Genomic DNA, 19,239 nt, shown 5'->3' with positions numbered 1-19,239 from the left:
CTTACGGGGTAGAGAAGGGAGTGGAGGGTGCCACAGGGAACAGGAGGTGAATAAATAAAACTTAATCATGTTACCGTATTTCATCATGCTATATCCAAGATTTCACTTTACTTGTAGTGGAAAGAAATCCTGTGTGCTATGTTGGCTTAAGTCAGGAATAGTTCTTGGAGGATATTTTCCTGAAAGAATTTGGAACAAATTTTTGAAAAAATCTTTGTTTATACTATGGATGATCTTTTTTTGTTTGTTTTGTTTTTTTCTTTAATTTCTGTTTTGTGGGTGTGTGTGGGATCTACTTTATTTTGTATTTCATTAATCTGATCTTATATTTTTCCATCTGCCTTCTTCAGTTTTATTATTCATTTATTAACTTCCTGAAATGGATGTTTTCTGAATCAATTTTCAACTTCCTTTCTACTTTGTTTTTTTTTGTTTTTGTTTTCCTTGCTGTACGCGGGCCTCTCACTGTTGTGGCCTCTCCCGTTGCGGAGCACAGGCTCCGGACGCGCAGGCTCAGCGGCCATGGCTCACGGGCCCAGCCGCTCTGCGGCATGTGGGATCTTCCCGGACCAGGGCACGAACCCGTGTCCCCTGCATCGGCAGGCGGACTCTCAACCACTGCGCCACCAGGGAAGCCCCCCTTTCTACTTTAATATATGCTTTTAAGGCTCAACATTTCCCTCTATGTATGTGTTCAAATCTCCAGATCCAATTATGAATTTGAATGTTTCTCTTCATGGTTCTGTCAATTTTTGCTTTATAAAGTATCAGCTGAAGTTATTAGTTTCTGATAATTGGAAACTTTTATGACTGTGAAGTGTCCCTCCGTATGTCAAGTAATGCTTTTTCCTTCCCCTTAAAGTTCACTTGGTCAAATAGCAATGTCACAGATTTTATAATTACAGAAATAACTTGAGACCTAGGATGTTGATGTCTGTCTCTAGAAAGGATTTTCCCTTGCTTCTGCACGGGTTGTAAGATGCTAACAAAACACGTTCACCTTTACACAATCTCAGGGAATGAGGTGTTTTGGCGTTTGGCTTCAGTCCCTGCCAAAGAAAGCCCAGTTTCCTTCTCCCCTTATTCCAATGGTGAAACTCTTTGGGGTTTACCAGGAAGCCTTCGTGGCTGGTAATGCTTTTATGTCGCTTAGCCTCTTGAAGACGTCCAAAATTCTACTGAGTTTGTACGCCTTTCAATGAACAGAATCTACACTCTTCTGAAGCCTACACAGTAGAACGGCAAGACTGCCCGAGACCTTCTCAGGGATTCCGGAAAGTGAAAACCAGAGTGAAAACATGTAGTCCAGAGCTGGTGCCGGTAGACACCCCCGCACCCACCCTTGCATTCTGGGACATGTAGTCCAGAGCTCGTAAACTCGTGTAGTCCCATATACTGCAGCTACAGTAACGCCTCGCTGTAAAGGTTTACCCGCGGAATTCTGGGAAATGTGGTCCAGGAGTTCCGGGTTAGTCGCAGGCACTTCCGCCCCAGGAGGACACGTAGCAGCCATGTTTTGCGTGATGGCGGTGTTTCAGGTCCGCTCTTCACGACCCATTCAAGCTTCCCCGACATGCGCCTGGGGCCAACGTTTGCAGACCTTTCATTTGGGGAGAAAGAGGAGGGGCGGCTAAAAGCGGAGGTTTGAGGGCCTGGAGTGGTGATGTACGTCCCGCGGGCGGAGCTTCTTTGCGTTTGGTAACGTACCCGGGATGGGGTGGGCTCAGGTCGTGCCTCCTGGGGTTTGAGGGTCTCCCCGGTTTTCTTCACCCCTAACCTGACCCCGTCCCCCACCTATGAGCTAGCCCTACCGCTTCATACGGCGTCACACTGGGTGAGTTGCTTAACTCCTCTGTGCCTCCGTTGCTGTTCGGTAAAAGGGGGGAGAAAGGAATGCCTTGTTAACATAGTGTTGTGAGAAGAAACGAGATAGCACAAGTAAAAGGTCTACAACTGCCTGATACGTTGTTGGTATTAATACTACGCTAATTCGGGAGGCACCCATTTCGCAGCGGGATTCTGTGAGCCCAGGAAGCTGAATTGTCCTGGACTCCTGGCCTGTTTTGGAAGGAGAGGACTTCTAGCTGGTACGGGGGCGGAAGGGGGTGCGGTATGAATTAGTGGGGATGGAAACAACAGCCCTGGTATTTCACAGTCTCCTTTCCTTCCCCAGCCCTGGCTTCTCAAAAAGCACTGCACGGAGGAAGAGGCAACAGAGCCCCACGTGAGTAGGACTTGGCATTCTTCTACTTAAGATATTCCTATAAATTGTAGAACGTATGGGACATGGGTAACGATGATAACTGAGCCTTGGTCACTAATTTCCATTCTAAAAGCTTTATGCACATGACCACATTTCCATCAGGCAGTGGCTCTGTGAATTGGTACTGCTGTTTTCTCTACTTTAAGGCTGAGGAGCTGGGGGCAGGGAACACAACCCTGTGGGCCCATCCTCACCCCGATGGTAGGAGGCAGAGCTGGGGTTGGGACCCAGGCAGTTTGAGTCCAGCAGCTGAGTTTGCTAATCCCTTTGGTATATTCTCTTTGAGCATAGGGTACTGGCTAGAATCATATCATGAAAGTAGGTTGGGACTTAATTGTGGGGACCTTGAGAGCAAGGTTTAGGCTATTTTATGAGTTTTTAAGATAGTTTTCTCAACTGGGTCATTTATTTTATTTCAAATAATATGTATATCATAGAAGCAGCATAATCATTATGGAAAAATGCAGATATATACATAAAGAAAAATTTTAATTATCTATAACTTTAGGATGTAAAGATAGCAGTTGTTAATGTTTTAGTGCCTTTTTGTCTGGTTACTCTTTGTGTATGTTTCTGTGTAGTGGAGGCTGTTTTTTGTGGGACTGATGTTACACTGCAGTGCTACTGAAATTGTGGTCCACAAACCAGCGGCACTGGCATCACTTGGATAGAAATGCCCAGCCTTGAGCCCCATTCGAGACCTTCTGATTTATAATTTCTGCGTAGGGGGCCCAGGAGGCTGCATTCCAACAAGATCCCGCAGTAATTCACATGCACGTGAAAATTCGAGAAGCTCAAGAGAGGGTCTTTTCTGGAAACTGAGGCCGAGGAAATTGACCCTGCTGGATGTCACAGATAAAACTGAGCTGGATTCACCAAAGCCCTACTTAGTCCAATGATTTTATTCCCCCACTAATTATTGTCAACTGTCAGGGCCCCTTTCAGAATCCTGAGTTGAGCAGAAGACAGCTAGCAAGTGTAGAGTCAAAATGGAGGTCGTTAGAAGTTGTGAAGATGTCTCTCTCCCAAGCTTTGGGGAGTGGAATCATTGCCATCTTTTGTACTAGATCGAACCCGGGCCCCCTGCATTGGGAATGTGGAGTCTTATCCACTGCACCACCAGGGAAGTCTCCCATTTATTTCTTAAACTTTCCTATATTTATGATGATATAATTACAATTCAGATTCCTGTCTTTTTTCATTTGAATTAGGTATGGACTGTCAAACTATTTTTTATTGTTGTTGCAGAATCCTGGCTTTTATTAGTTCTCTTTACCTCTGTGCATAATTGTCAAAAGGGTACTTCCTGTCTAAAAAGAAACTTAACGTATTTTTATACCTTTTGTAAAAAGTTGTCCATGTCAATTTAAATATTATTGTTGCAGTCACAAAATCTTTAGGAAGACAAGCAGAGATTTTCAGAAGTCTAAAGACTCTCACATAACAGGGCAACAACGTATGACCTCCACATGTCTGACAGTCTTCTGTTGGTAGAAATCACATCTCTAAGGATAATTTCTAACTAAAATATCATCTGCTTTACCGCAGTTGCTAAGAAATAAGAAACCCTGACAGTGGTGTTCTCAGAGCTTCCTACCTTATGACGATCTCACGAGGTGGATGCCCGTGTTCTCCCCTACTGGCAGAGGACAGAACTGAGGCGAAGGGATGTGCATAATTTGCCCAGGGTGACACTGCTAGTGAATGGCGTAGCCTGATCAGAGCCCATGCCTATTGACTCCAAAACCTACTCTGACTTACATGGTCTCTGTTTACACCATACCCAGAATAAGAATGACCCCTGTGGAAGCTGCAGGCACACTGTGAGGGGGCCACTGTGTATGAATGGGCAGGTCATTCCTCACACAGCCACTGAGGGGGTTCACGGGGGCATCTGGTATCTGCGTGGGGCTCTGCTCATCAAGCATAATCAGCTGTAGCCACCCCGAGGACTGGGAGCCTTGGTAATTCACAATGAGCACCACGTGGGTTAGTGACTTCTTTTTCTTTAAACCAGTTTCCAGTTTGACTTCTTCTTTCCCTGTCTGTCTTGCTAGGACTCTGCACTGCCCCAGAAGGAGAGAGAAAATGAGCACATTCCAGGTGAGTAGAGCTTGCCTTTCTTGCTGTTAAAAACGCCATTTTTGTACTCAGGTTGGACACAGGTTTTCCTCTTTTTTTTTCTTTTTCTTTTTTTTTTTTGATTGGAGTATAGTTGATTTACAATGTATTAATTTCAGGTGTACAGCAAAGTGATTCAGTTATACATATATATACATATATTTTCAGATTCTTTTCCCTTATAGGTTATTACGAAATATTGGGTATAGTTCCATATGGGTTTTCTCTTTCAAGGAGAGTCTAAGCATATGAGGACCTGAGTGTGCCATGTGTGCTTTTTTTAAAATTCCTGTTAAATTTAATTGGTTTCGGTTTTAATTTTTGTTTTATTTCATCATTTTTTTATTTTACAAGTAAAAGAAAAATTAAGGGAAATGAAGGACATCTTCCAGTCTACTGCTTACCTGCTTACAAATTAGCTGCTTTTATATTTCTGTAATCTCTTCATCATATGTATTCATGGATGCGTATTTGTATTTATAACATAGATACAGTTTTAAATTGTTTTTTTCATTTAATACTAGCTAACATTCACTTTTAATTGCTTTATCATGTTCCTGCAAACTTAGGCACCTTTTTTTTTTTTTTTTCCCCGGTATGCGGGCCTCTCACTGTTGTGGCCTCTCCCGTTGCGGGGCACAGGCTCCGGAGGCGCAGGCTCAGCGGCCACGGCTCACGGGCCCAGCTGCTCTGCGGCATGTGGGATCTTCCCGGACCGGGGCACGAACCCGTGTCCCCTGCATCGGCAGGCGGACTCTCGACCACTGCGCCACCAGGGAAGCCCTGCACCTATTTTTTAAACTATTCTTTATTCACAGACATTGAGTTGAAAGACTTCTCCTGTTTTCGGAGCACTACAGTGACAGTGTTCCTGATTTAACCTTGTTCTCAAAATATCTGTTCTGAAGAATATTGCCCCTTTTTGCCCTTAACATAGTAGGTTTAGGTATTCAGAATTTAAGAGGTATGTTTTCCATGTGGTGCCTTGGATGTTTTTTGGTAGAATATCCAAATACGGCAGAGCACAGCAGGATCAAACTGCTGCTTCACGCAGAAAAAATAATGTATGGTTAGAAGTTTTCTCACGACCAGAGTTAGATTCAGTCTTCCCCATGCTTGAGTCAGACCCTTTGTGTATTTTATTTACTGGTTTGTTTCTTTTTCCATCTTCTATTTTTTTCTAATCAGAGTAATACATGACCTTAGTTTAAAAAGTCCAGTGGTACTTAAAGCACTTGTCACTGCATAGACAGCTCAGAACAATTGTATAAAGAGGTGCTTGGTTTCATCTTTGTTTTAAATATAAAGAATAGGGGTTGTGAAAAAAGGAGGAACCAACTCAGACTCACCCAGAAAACCAAGGGTCTGGAGTCAGAGTATTGCATTCAAGCGAAAGACAGAAACGGGGAAAGAGAGAGTTTTCATTCAGAGACCTGGCATGGCCTTTTGGTTAGTTTCCACAGATAACACTCCTTCTCAGCTGGTTCCCACCTCAATGAGAAAGCAGGTGCCATCAAATACTGCCAGGACTGCATTGGTAACTGTTTCTGGGGCACTTGGCAATAATAATTAAACAGTGAAAGCTTTTTAGTTCAGGATCCAGGGGTTAGAATTCTAGGGAGTTTACTTATGAGTTGTCTGAGAGCCCCAGGTAAATACACAAAGCTTTCTCTTTCATAGCTGCACGTCCGGTGAGGCTGAGGAAAGTCAGTGTGTGGCATTGGCAGGATGGAAGGAGGGGGTGCTGGGAAGTCTGCACACCTCACAGGAGCCGGAGCAACTTCCCATCCTCCTCGTCTCCTCGGGGCTGCCCCTCTTCCACTGGCCACTGGGTATAAGATTGAGGTGGTGGTGTTTGTCGTAGGAGGCGGTGACCTTCAAGGACGTGGCCGTGGCCTTCACAGAGGAGGAGCTGGGGCTGCTGGACTCGGCCCAGAGGAAGCTGTACCAGGATGTGATGGTGGAAAACTTCCGGAACCTGGTCTCAGTGGGTGAGGACAGCCTTTCTCTGCGAGTGTCTTTGTGACCTTGGTGTTTCAAGGCTTTGGGCCTCTTGAGGTGGTTCCCTGAGTTTGGGGACCAGACTTTTGCAATTCCTGTGGGACACGAGAGGATGCCTCTGGTCTTTCCAAACAGTGTGTTTCAGGTCCTTTTCAATTATTCTGTAAAAGAACTGTAAATCGACAGTATCTTGCTGTACCTTGTGTATTCTTTTTCAGATTTCCCTCCGTGCCATTAGTGGATCATAAAGCCAATTTATTGAGCCCTACGTGTGATTTTTTAATGAAATAAAAAAGTATAGAAAATATCAGAGTTTCTTAGGAAGAGTACAACACATTGCAGCAGAAACTCTGGGCGATGGCATGAGTGGTGTGAGAGCCAGTGGGAACAGATTTCATGAAAAGAGACATTGGTTAGATATAGGTCATTCAAGCTTCGTTTTAGTAATGTATACTTTTCTACCTGTGTATCTAGGTTGTGAAATAAATGCTGTTTCTTCAGTGGGTCGTGATACAAAGTTTGAAAAACACAGCTTTCAATACCTTGAATATGCAGTTGGAACTCAAATTTCTAGTAAACTTTCGCTCTAGCCCGTTCATGTTAACTTGTGACTTTGCATGTTCTCATTCTTCAAACGAGATACAAAACATATAGAAAGAGAAGAGAGGCTTTGGTTGATGAATTCAGCAACGCAGATAGAAATTTAGGTGAGAACCAAGCAGTCGTGAGTTCCTGTGGTTAGCTGTCTGTCTGTTTTGCTTCTCACCAGCCCTGTGCTGTCCATCACCTGGTCCCAGTTGGAAATCTCTTTCCAGGATTATTGCATAGTCTTTGTACTGGTCACCTGTTGCCACCCTTCTCCTCCCACAGTTTGTTCTTTAGGTGGCAAAGTGATCTTTTGTAACTTTAAGTCAGGTTATGTTCTTGTTTCAAAATTCTCTTGTGGCTTCTTTTACTTAGAATAAAAACCACTTAAAGTGGCTTCTAGAGCCTTCTGTGGGCTGCTGTTCGTTCTCCACCACCTCCCTGAATACACCACCTCTCCTCCCTCTTACCCTATCTTTTCCAGACCTGCAAAGGATGCTTCTGCCACAGAGCCTTTTCCTTGTCCTTCTCTCTGCCTGGAATGCTCTTTCACCTGTAATCTTTTAGGCCTCTACTTCTTTCAGTCAGTCACCTTAAAGATGAGGAGGTGGCTGTCCTCTGACCACCCTATGGGAAATACAGTCCTCTCTTTCTTACTCTCTCTGCCCTGCCTTGTTTTGTCTCTAAGCGTTTCACTCATGTACATTTTGTTCACCTGTTTCTCGCCTCTCTTTCTTCCACTGGAGGGTAATCCAGGAGTGCAGGAGGAATTTGGTCTGTTATATGTTTATTGCTCACTAGCCTCAGTGCTTAGCATAGTCTTGGTACATGACAGGAACTCTTAAATATTTCTTGAATAAACGAATGAGTTAATGGATAGAGAAATTAGCCTTCCATGAAAATAGCTAGTAGGCGGTGAACAAATCCGAGTGAATAAGGGATATTGCTAAATGTTTTTTTGTCTTCAAATGAATTCCTAGCCTAATTCTAACTTCTCAGGTGCCCATGATGTGTGTATGTGTGTGTTTGCCTTTCTGTACAAGTTGGCCCTCATCAACTTGCACAAAAAATATGTATAGAACCTGTAATTATAACCAAACTGAGTAAAATGCTTTCCCTGTGACTTTCCTTGAGCTCTTAGTAGCAGAGCAAATTCATTTGGGGAGGAAATACTGTTTTGAATGAGGATTCTTATGTCTACTTCTTAGGTAACCCTCCCATAGAAGGAAAGAAATTTCTGTTTCCTTATCCCTTATACCAGGGGAGAACAGGTCTCAGAAAACAGGCAGCTGGTGAGTTAGCCTTTCCCTTAAAAGATTTGCCCCGCTGCGTCCCATTTGCCTCCTCCAAAGCCCACCTCACTAATAAGAAATCGATCTTTGTTAGCTCTACAAACATTTTGTGTGTGTGTGTGTGCATTTGTATGTATCTTGTAGAAGGCATTTTAGATAATGTCACCTTGGGTGCTTTGATCATTCTTTAATAGTTTCTAGTCTGTTTCTTCTCAACACTTATCACAGGCTATGGAAGTTATTCCCAGCTCACTCATAAACCCCATTCTTCACTTTGGAACTCATTCTTGTTAAAGACCAATGTATCTGTGTCCAAAAATTTTCCATGCTGTTTTTAAAGAGACAGCATTCTTCCCTAGCCTCTACATTTTGACTCCTGCTTGGCAGGGGGAGTGGAGGAACATATTAGGCAGCACAAATGCCTCAGAAGGATCCAGTGCATAGGTCTTCATGCTTTTTTTTAACCCCACTGATTCTTAGACCCTTTTTTAAAATTAATTAATTTTTGGTTGCATTGGGTCTTCGTTGCTGCATATGGGCTTTTCTCTAGTTGTGGTGAGTGGGAGCAGCTCTTCGTCGTGGTGCGCAGGCTTCTCATTGCAGTGGCTTCTCTTGTTTCAGAGCACGGTCTCTAGGAACGCGGGCTTCAGTAGTTGTGGCACGTGGGCTCAGTAGTTGTGGCTCACGGGCTCAGTTGCTCTGCGGCATGTGGGATCTTTCCGGACCGGGGCTCGAACCTGTGTCCCCTGCACTGGCAGGCAGATCATTAACCACTGTGCCACCGGGGAAGTCCCGGTTTTTAGCACCTTTCATATCCTCCTCAGCACTAACCCCCTTGGTGTGCTGCCGCCTCGGGTGCAGCCTTTCAACTTAAGCAAAACTGTACTTTCCAGTCCTTTTCCTGTATCTGATACCTGACGTGTAAAAGCTGTTTCGCTTCTCTGACTTGGTTCAAACTTAACCTGGGATTCAGAATTGTAGAGAATCCTAGAAATCAAACTGAGTTCACCTGTGCATGCATTTCTTGAGCCCTGACTAACTGCTAGGCACTGTTAAAGCTGTGAGCACAGCAAAATGCTTGTCTTTATTGATACTGTGTTATGGTAGGAATGACATGTAATTTTTGAAAGATGATTTAAATAGTATGTCAGAGTAGTCATTTGGTTTTAAATGGGTTTCATTAATGCTAAGTATTTGGGAGTTTAACAGACCATCTCTTGGTTTCTGTTAGTATATAAACCAGAGAACTTCATTTGTCGTGCGAAAGATCAGCTGAACCATCCTGAGGTTCATTAAAGTCTCATACTGTGTCTTAAGTGTAAAATCTTGAATCTTTGAACAAAGCTTTCACGTGTCCACATCTCTGAATTCTCTGTCCATATAGAAGAAAACAATCAAAGTGAGTGGAGGGCCGTTCAAGACAGAGGATCACGTGAAGAGCTTTCCTGCTGGCAAATCTGGCAACAGATTGCAAATGACTTAACCAGATGCCAAGACTCCATGATAAATAGTTGTCAGTTCCACAAACAAGGTGATTCCCCCTGCCAGATTGGGGCAGGACTCTATTCAAATTTCTGAAGATGAGAACCGTATATTAAATGATAAAGCAGGTGATCCCAGTAGTACTGGAAATCCAAGGTTTGCAACTTTGAGAGCCCAGGATTCTTGGAGGAAAACTTCATTGGCTGAGTCCCAGAATTATCAGAATAGACACCAGCAAATTTCCATGAAAAATAAACTGTGTCAGTGTAAAGAGGATGTTGACACCATCAGTTGGATTTCACATCACCTTGATGCTCATGGAGTACACAAGGGTCAAAAATCTTACGGCTACAGTGATTATAGAAAAGATAGCACGAGGGTTTCAACACTGGATCAGAATACTATGATTCACACAGGACAAAAACCTTACCAGTGTGATGAATGTAAAGAAACCTTCACCGATCTCTCCACCTTTGATCTTCACCAGCAATTACACTCAAAAGAGAAGTCTCATGTGCAGTGAGTGTGGAAGAGGCTTCCGTTACAGCTCGGTTCTTCATATTCATCAGAGAGTTCACGTGGGAGGAAAACACAGTGAGTGTGATGAGTGTGGCAAGGAGTTCAGTCAGAGCTCACAGCTGCAGACTCCTCAGAAAGTCCACACTGTAGAGAAACCATTCAAATGTGGGGAATGTGGGAAAGGCTTCAGTCGTAGGTCAGCACTTACTATTCATTGTAAAGTCCACACGGGAGAGAAACCTTATAATTGTGAGGAGTGTGGGAGGGCCTTCAGTCAGGCCTCTCACCTTCAGGACCATCAGAGAGTCCACACTGGGGAGAAACCATTCAAATGTGACACATGTGATAAGAGCTTCAGTCGGAATTCACACCTTCAGTCCCATCAGAGAGTCCATACGGGAGAGAAACCGTACAAATGTGAGGAGTGTGGGAAGGGCTTCATTTGTACCTCAAATCTATACATTCGTCAGAGGGTCCACACAGGAGAAAAACCCTACAAATGTGAGGAATGTGGGAAAGGCTTTAGTCGGCCTTCAAGTCTTGAGGCCCATCAGGGAGTCCACACTGGAGAGAAATCATACATATGTAATGTGTGTGGTAAAGGCTTTACTCTGAGTTCAAACCTTCAGGCACATCAAAGAGTCCATACAGGAGAGAAACCATACAAATGTAATGAGTGTGGGAAGAGCTTCAGGAGGAACTCCCATTATCAAGTTCATCTGGTTGTCCACCCAGGGGAGAAGCCCTATAAATGTGAGGTATGTGGGAAGGGCTTCAGTCAGAGTTCATATCTTCAAATCCATCAGAAGGCCCACAGTGTAGAGAAACCTTACAAGTGTGAGGAGTGTGGGCAGGGCTTCAATCAGAGTTCACGACTTCAGATCCACCAGCTGATCCATACCGGTGAGAAACCATACAAATGTGAAGAGTGTGGGAAGGGATTCAGTCGTAGAGCAGATCTTAAAATTCATTGCAGAATCCACACCGGAGAGAAACCGTATAATTGTGAGGAGTGTGGGAAAGTCTTCAGGCAGGCCTCAAATCTTCTGGCCCATGAGAGAGTCCACAGCAGAGAAAAACCATTCAACTGTGAAGAGTGTGGGAAGAGCTTTGGTCGGAGTTCACACCTTCAAGCCCATCAAAAAGTCCACACTGGAGAAAAGCCATACAAATGTGAGGAGTGTGGGAAGGGCTTCAAGCGGAGCCTGAACCTCGACATGCATCAGAGGGTCCACACAGGAGAGAAACCATGTAAGTGTGGGGAGTGTGGGAAGCACTTCAGTCAGGCCTCAAGTCTTCAGCTTCATCAAAGCGTCCACACTGGAGAGAAGCCGTACAGATGTGACAGATGCAGTAAGGTCTTCAGTCGGCCTTCACAGCTACAGTCCCATCAAAGAGTGCACACGGGGGAGAAGCCTTACACGTGTGAGACCTGTGGGAAGAGCTTCAGCTGGCGCTCCAATCTGACAGTTCATCACAGAATCCATGCTGCTGATAAATCCTATAAAAGTGATAGGAGTGGTAAGACCATCAGAGAGCCCACACACGAAAAAAGTTCCATAGAATGATGAAAACAGAGACAGAAACAACTCAGGTGTCATGTGAATTCTTCCAGTCATCAAGTTCAGAAGAAAAAAAAATCATTTGTTTCATTAAAGTCGGTGTTTCAGCCATAGCTCAACATGTCCCAGTAGCCAGGAGGCCACACGGCAGAGAACTCTGGTAAATGGTGTAGTAAGTTTGAACTTTGACCTCTATTAAATATTAGGGGAGAAGCCTTAGTGTGAGTTTTAGCAGGCCTTGTACAAAAGTATGATGAACATGCCAAAATTTATGCCCATTACAACGTAAATTCCACGAATGCAGCGACGTTTGTTCTGAATCTACAGTCTGAACATTGTCAGCTACTTTGTAGGTGCTCGATATTTGTTCAGTTAATGAATGAGGAACAACTTTTTGAAAATTATGTTGCAATCCCCTCCAAAATTTCATAAAAATTTGTATTCAGAGGAGTTAACCTAAATCTGGCCTTAAAAGTAATTCAGGGAGACAAAAATTTGAAGTGTTAGAAAACCACTCAGTATTGCAATTTGTAATATTAATGTGGCATCGTCCTGTTATGATGAGCTCCATTTGTCTCCCCCCAGCCTCGCTTCAAGTTGGATCTTATCTTGGACTTTGTCTATCTAATATTCTGTGAACCTTATACAGTACAAATTTGGTTATCTTTTGTGACAGTATAGACTTACTGAAAATGGATTGTTCATCTTGCAATACAGAAAGCATACTGTTGACCCTTTTTTCAAGAACGTCAAGGCAGAGGTTTAAGTGTCAGAAAGAGTTACTAATGACAGTGACAGAGGACAAACATTTCTTAGTAAATGAACTGATCGTTGGTTTCTTATTCACCACATTTCCGTCTAGGTTTTGATGTGATTGTCTCCCAAGGGTTTTAGCATTACTTTCATCAGGACTTCTTAAGTAGAGAAAAGAGGCTGTGTGAAGTAGATTACTTTTGTCAAGTTCTCTATCTCCTTACTCCTCTCTGGCCTGAGATAAAAAGAAAAAAATTATTTGTTGAAATTTGGTAACTTCATCAAACATATTTATTCAATGACTGACTTGCACACTTTTTCCTAGCGGTGGATTGAAAAATTGATTTTCAAAGTGAAGTTGCTGAGTACATATCAAAACATAGAACGTGCGTCCCTTTGATATAGAAATCACAGAATAGGACCTTATAATTAGGAAATTCAAGTAGAAAAGGTGAGTAGCATGTCAATGTTACTAAATTTTGCAAAAGTGAAATATTCAATAGGAATGTCTTTATATTTTAAGATACTTATGTAATGACAGGTCTGTTAAAATGATGGCTTAAACTTAATGACAGAAGCATGTAACAGTTTAATGTATTTTAGGTAGGTACATCACATACCTTAATCAAACATGTATGTGTGTGTGTTAATGCATCCTATCATCTGTAAAGGGATATTCACCCTTATGTAAACAGTGGCAAGATTTTCAGGGATTTTTTCCACATTTAACTTCCATATTTTAAATTTTTCATTGAGCATCAATTTTCCAGTAAAATACTGTTATTTTTATAGTAACATAGGTAGTAAAATAATGTAAAATATAATATTAAAAATTACTAAGAACATATTAATCCCTCACAGTAAGAAATCCTATCATCATGAGGTATACATATATATGGCCAAAATTAAGGAATAGACCTCTAGAAATCAGTTATAAAAAAGAAAAAATGTATATGGTTATTCAAAGAGACAGAATATTAGTCAGTGTAACGGTCTATTTATAATTAATGCATTTGAAGTTTAGGATAAATCCATGCAGCCCAGAATATTCTGTTTTAATTCCAACAGTAGAAATGTACACATCCTAGTTCTCCTCATCAGGCTTCCTTACTGGGTGAATGGATGGATAGCTCGGGGTACCGGCTTGTCCTTTCAAGTGCTTGGTCTGACTGGAGAAGTAGCTGGGTCGTTCCAGACACTATGACACAGAGAACCATTAGCTGTGGGAAAAAAGGAATTTACCCCCCAAAAAACTTTTTTAAATTGTTTACAAAGTAACAGTGATTGGGCAAATCCTGAAGATAGAGAGTGGAAATAGGTAAGTTTTAGAGGTAAAATTTATCAACGATTCCCTAAGGAAAAATGTGCATAGGGAAGAAACCTAGAATGATGGGAACAAGTTGTTAAGGAGGAGGTTTGCATACCATTTCCTACTTCTTGGTCATTTCACTGATGTTTAACACTTACTTGGTTAAAGGGCTTTACTCAGCAAAAGATGTATTTAATGTGAGAGGCAGGTTTCCAAGATTGGTTTCCTAGACCACACCTTCACATGTGTATGTAAAGTCCATGCTACCTCAAATTGCATTGCATTAGATGTCAGAAATCCTAGGGCTTTCTTGTTTGGTTTGGTTTGGTAGATATCAAACCACCAACTCTCAAGGTAATTTGTAGTTTAGTGAGTTAAGTCAAGGGCTGGAAAACTACCTCCTGTGAGCCCAACCTGGCTCATTGCCTTTAAAGCTTTATTGGAACCTAAAAGCTCTTTATTGGCCCATCCATTTATTTACCATCTTTGAGTGTTTCCCATTGTGCTGACAGTGTTCAGTGGTTGTGACGAGCACTGATGGCCCACAAAACCTAAAATATTTACTTTCTGGCCCTTCAGAGAAAAAGTCTGTTGATCCCTGTGGTAAGCCCAAAAGGTTTGTCTCTGTAAGTGAAAGACCACAAGTAGAGCAGAACTTAGACTTGGTTCAGTGAGGATTCCAGAGAGGTTTCCTTTTTGATTCTCATATCTGCCCTTCTGGTTGACCTTGTTCTTTAGTTTGGTTCAAAGACAGTGGTAGCAACTAGGGACTACCTGTTTCTTTCTTCACATTCAATGAAAGAGCTGCTCTTCCATTCTTAGTGTTGAGTAGTTCACAACTCACTCCCAGTGCGTGGCTTCCTCTAACCTTGACTCCCATCTATGCTAAAGGCTAAATCTTTAGCTTTGTATCCAGTTCCATTGGCCTTTGTAGGGCCTTCAGTTTCAAGTCCCAGTTGATAGCTTGAGCTCGAAATCTGTTTTTACCGTTGGGGATTTTCTGTCTTAGCTTTGAGCTTGGCTACATAGCAACACTTTGGGGGACTTGTTATAATCAGCATTTCTATCTTTCTTTCCTTCCTTTTTATTTATTTATTTTTTTAAGGGGATCCAAAGTCAAATTCAGTCAGTGGCTGAATGACAACACATTGATTCACAACCTTGTAGATTCTCTTATGTCATAGGGCATCAGTGGGAAGGAGTAGAATCCTGGAAATTTGAGGTGGAAATATATGGGCAGATTCCAACAAAGCTGAGGCCTGTGACCTCTGACCTGTGACCTCTTAGTTGAGCCTGCTGTGCTATTAGAAGGAAGTCTGCCTCTACTCTGAGGTAGTTTCCTTGCAGGGGTCTGTGGATCCTCAAGACTTGCCTCCACTACCTCTCGTTTTTCCAGACCTAGTAATCAGACTAGAGTCCTTGAAATGGGGACGGGAGCAGGGAAGGGGTGGGTACCCACCGGGTATAAAGGATGACCATGAGGAGACACTATCTGCTAAAATACGGAATTTTATAACTTATATCAATAGAAACCTGAGAAATAATGTGTGTGGAGTTTGTAGGTATTGAAGCAGGTGGGAGTAATGTAATATTGGGTTAGGCTGGATTTGTTGATACGAGTGCATTCAACACCCATTCCAGACTCAGCGTGTTAGCTTGGCTACCTGGGAATGCCTTCAGCAGTTTGCTCAAATGACTGAAACCTGTACCCAAAGTTAGCGTAGGCTAAAGTCAAAATGCCAGGACTTTCTAAGTATGTTGTAGCAAAATTTCTTGACGTTGGCATGACTGACATTTTGAACTGGATAGCTCTTTGTTGTTGGGAGCTGTCCTGTGCAATGTAAGATGGGCCAGTGGCACATACTCTTCCCTGCCACCCTAGTTGTAACAATAAAAAGTGCCTTGAGGGCTTCCCTGGTGGCGCAGTGATTGAGAGTCCGCCTGCCGATGCAGGGGACACGGGTTTGTGCCCCGGTCCGGGAAGACCCCACATGCCGCGGGGCAGCTGGGCCCGTGAGCCATGGCCGCTGAGCCTGCGCGTCCGGAGCCTGTGCTCCGCAACGGGAGAGGCCACAACAGTGAGAGGCCCGCGTACCAAAAAAAAAAAAAAAAAAAAGTGCCTTGATACATCCATGTGCACCAGCCACGTGGGGCTCATTCATAACACAGCTCCTTAAAGAAAAAAGTCTCAAGGGGCTTCCCTGGTGGCGCAGTGGTTGAGAGTCCGCCTGCCGATGCAGGGGACATGGGTTCGTGCCAGGGCCCGGGAAGATCCCACATGCCGTGGAGCGGCTAGGCCCGTGAGCCACGGCCACTGAGCCTGTGCGTCTGGAGCTTGTGCTCCACAACGGGAGAGGCCACAACAGTGAGAGGCCCGCGTACCACAAAAAAAAAATAAAATAAAATAAAAGTCTCAAGACACTGCCACATATTTCCTGGGAGGGGGGACCAAAAGTGTCCCCAGCTGAGAACCACCACTGTAGAAGGTTTACAAAGGCATAGGAATGCCAGACCACTGGAGTGGATTTATCATATAAGATCTGCTCACCCAAACCCCCTATGTGCCCTGGGAGGGCTCAGAGGACACTTCCTTTGCCAGAGGTTTAAGAAACGTATTGGTGAGGGGAGCGTTAGCAGTCTTGGAATGCTCTGTAGCTGCTCTTCTCTGCAGGCCAAGAATGAGAGGGAAATGATGTCATCATAATGGGCTCCCTAAATTCAGTGAGGCTAATGGGATCGTGGGGCATCATTGGTCAAGTGGAAACACTTCATTGGCAGAGATAAAGTGAGCGTGTTTTTCACAATGAACAGCAAAATGAAAGGGCTCATTAGAATGCTTTGATACACAAAAGATTTTTTATTTGCTCATGTGCTATCTCTAGGGCTGAAATAAATGGGAACTCTACTAATACCCTACTTGATTTGAATCAGGAGAAAAGCTCTAGGTCTGATGAACATGTCTGACCGGAATCAACATGGGAGTTGTGCTCCCTCAGCCAATTGGATAACATGAGTCAGTTCCCATTTCCAGAGCATCTTGAATGAAGGGCAGGCCGGGTCCCCTTGAGGGAGGATATACCCTGGTTTACTACCAACTCTCCCGAGGGTGCTTTCTTCTCCCTGGAAGGGATAAAACAACTGAGGTAGAACAGGAAGAGACAAGAAGCACTCCAAGCTCTGCTGGTCAGGGTTACCCTCCAGCGTTGCCTTAATGCTCAGAGCCACACACACCACAGTGAGCTTGGCTCCAGATCAACTACCACGCAACGAAGGTTCTGGAACATTTCCATATCTCGGGGGACCTCATTTCCACGTGACTCTCTTTCATATTCCCCTTTGTCACAGAAGGCTAGGTCCAGTGGTCCGGGTGAGATCTCGGCTCAGGCCCAAGGCTCTCAGACCTCAAAGTTCTGGTCCTGCCAGGGCCCCTGTCCTCTCTGGAGACCACTCCTGGCTCTCTCTGCCGAGAAGGCGCTGCTGGCAGTACGTCCTCTAAGAGTTGAGGTCCGTCGTGCAGACCCTGAGAAAACTCCTAGGAAAAGGCTCCACCTTCTTGTTTACGTCAACAGAGCTCAATGCCTTTGTTAGTGCTGGGTGTGTCCCATTTGATGCAACTGCAGAGCCATTAGGTCAACCAGCACATGTGTGCGGCCCCTTCCCTTAGACTCCTCTGGGCCCTCGTGACATAGGCTCAGAAGACTGCCAGCCTCAAGCCTTACCTCTTCCAAGGCCACACCGTCTCCAGGATCTTGTGTCCCATGAATCTCAGTTGCTGTTTGGAACTCAAAAGAGAGAAAAGAGCCTGCCTGCGGGGTCTCTTTGGGCTGGGGCCTTCTACCTTCTCTTCCTCGTCCTCCTCGTCCTCCTCGTCCTCCTCGTCCTCCTCGTCCTCCTCGTCCTCCTCGTCCTCCTCCTCGGGGTGATCTCGGATTCCACATTGCCCATCAGCTGGGCCATGGTGAGATGAAAGACACGGCAGCTGAAGCCCTCCTGGATGCCAAACTTCACGTGCTGCTGGAGGATCTCCAAGGTGGGGAAGACCCGGCAGCAGGCCATGCACCTGAAGCCGGTCTCCATGGTCACCATCCACTCCGGTGTCTTGGCCCTGGGTCTCTCCTCGACGGCAGGTGACCCTGATGGGCTGCCTGGCGCTGCCCTTTCCTCATACTCTTTGTCCTCCCCAGTGGGCTCACTGTCAGACAGGAGGTTTTCGGTGGACACATCAGAGGGGTAAGTGCCTACTGCGCACGCATCCTCAGGAAGGGTCACTTCTTCTGTCCTCAGCTGCTTTTCAGGCAACTCCAAGGGTTTCTTTGTCTTCCAGGAGACAGCGACACCCTTGTTCACTTGTACCTGCTTGTAGTATATTTTCATGCCCCTTTCCTGTTTGTCTGGGTGCAGATCGTTCTTACAGGGTGAAGAGGGTGAGGAGGAGACACAGTGTGATGGGGGAGCGGTCTCCCCTTTTTCCTGAACCTGGGCTAGGGGTGCGGTAGGCTGGGCAGTGTCTCGATGTGATCTCCGGATTCCTGAAAAAGGAAATTAAAATCATAATAACATGCATGGGCCATGCCGGAAGCTGAGGGAGTAGGTGTGGTAGACGAGAGAGGGACATTTGCATGACGTAGCTATGTCGTGAGCTTGGTGTCTATTGGCCGTAGGAGGCAGTGGTGTATCTGGTGTCATCTGTGGGCTTTTCATCTGCGTGTTGGGGGATACTGGAGTGGTGTCTGTATACACGGGTGTGGAGTACAGTGGTGAGGACTGTGGTATGTGAGGGAAGCGTATGGATGCGTGTATGACGAGGAGTGTGAGTTTGGGAATATCGGTGGTGCATTCCTTGTGGAATGGGGCTGTGGTGCAGGAGGAGAGTACTGTGGAGCACGAGCTTGGGGTTCATGTGTGCACGGAGAAGGGCTGTGCCTGGAGGGCGCATGTGTGTGTGAGCTGTGTGGACCTGAGCTGGATGGTGCTGCTCTCAGGCTGGAGGTGTATGATGCAGAACTCTGTCCTTCTCTGGAAGCAAAGGCAAAGAGAAACCCTACATTTTTCTCTGAAGATGCTTAATCTGGTCCCTCTTCCCTCCACCTCAAGTCCAGACCTTTCCGGCCCCTGCTCCTTGACTTCCCCACCATGGTAGTACCAGGATTCACACCCGCCCCCCACCCCTGACTCAGCTGGGATACACGCCCTCGTAACAGCTCAGCCATCCCGCCCAGGCTCCTCCACAGAGCCCTCATCACCTCTGATGACCCTGGGTTTCCTCTCAGCCTCCCTGGGATCTGTGTGCCTCCTGCCTCACAGCCAAGCACCCCCTCACCTGAGGAGCCCCGCGCCCTTACCGGCGTACAT

At 44.8% G+C, this 19,239-nt stretch overlaps 1 protein-coding gene and 1 pseudogene across 4 annotated transcripts; one reads left to right on the top strand and one right to left on the bottom strand.

The window, feature by feature from the left end:
- The first annotated feature begins 430 nt into the window (after positions 1–430).
- Positions 431–12,846, top strand: LOC308611615 (zinc finger protein-like). Of its 3 annotated transcripts, none has more exons than XR_014014972.1 (4): positions 431–1,698; positions 2,174–2,224; positions 2,990–4,366; positions 6,249–12,846. XR_014014972.1 is itself a non-coding variant. In XM_081260332.1 (4 exons), the coding sequence occupies exons 1-4, from the start codon at positions 1,664–1,666 to the stop codon at positions 6,408–6,410; spliced, it is 294 nt and encodes a 97-aa protein (XP_081116458.1). In that variant the 5' UTR covers positions 431–1,663; the 3' UTR covers positions 6,411–12,846. The 3 variants fall into 3 exon arrangements, 1 of the variants encoding a protein (XP_081116458.1); XR_014014973.1 differs by having other exon boundaries at positions 431–2,087; positions 4,321–4,366; XM_081260332.1 differs by having other exon boundaries at positions 4,321–4,366.
- Positions 12,847–13,662: 816 nt separating this feature from the next.
- LOC308611619 (protein FAM170A-like) lies at positions 13,663–19,239 on the bottom strand (annotated as a pseudogene). The gene is made up of 3 exons: positions 19,230–19,239; positions 17,726–18,416; positions 13,663–13,776 (listed from the first exon to the last, which is right to left on the bottom strand). The product of its transcript is annotated as a protein FAM170A-like (transcript).

The sequence above is a fragment of the Mesoplodon bidens genome (assembly GCF_964165515.1).
Source record: "Mesoplodon bidens genome assembly, contig: HAP1_SCAFFOLD_525, whole genome shotgun sequence".
Taxonomy (NCBI): Eukaryota; Metazoa; Chordata; class Mammalia; order Artiodactyla; family Ziphiidae; genus Mesoplodon; species Mesoplodon bidens.
The sequence above is the reverse complement of the archived record's forward strand: the minus strand, read 5'-3'. Positions and strand labels throughout refer to the sequence as shown.

What these genes read in the sequence shown, in the direction of transcription:
- LOC308611615 (XM_081260332.1), top strand. Translation starts at nt 1,664, where the DNA reads ATGTACGTCCCGCGGGCGGAGCTTCTTTGCGTTTG. An exon ending in GCGGAGCTTCTTTGCGTTTG is followed by an intron (nt 1,699 to 2,173) that starts GTAACGTACCCG and finishes TTCCTTCCCCAG; the next exon opens with CCCTGGCTTCTCAAAAAGCA. An exon ending in AAGAGGCAACAGAGCCCCAC is followed by an intron (nt 2,225 to 4,320) that starts GTGAGTAGGACT and finishes CTGTCTTGCTAG; the next exon opens with GACTCTGCACTGCCCCAGAA.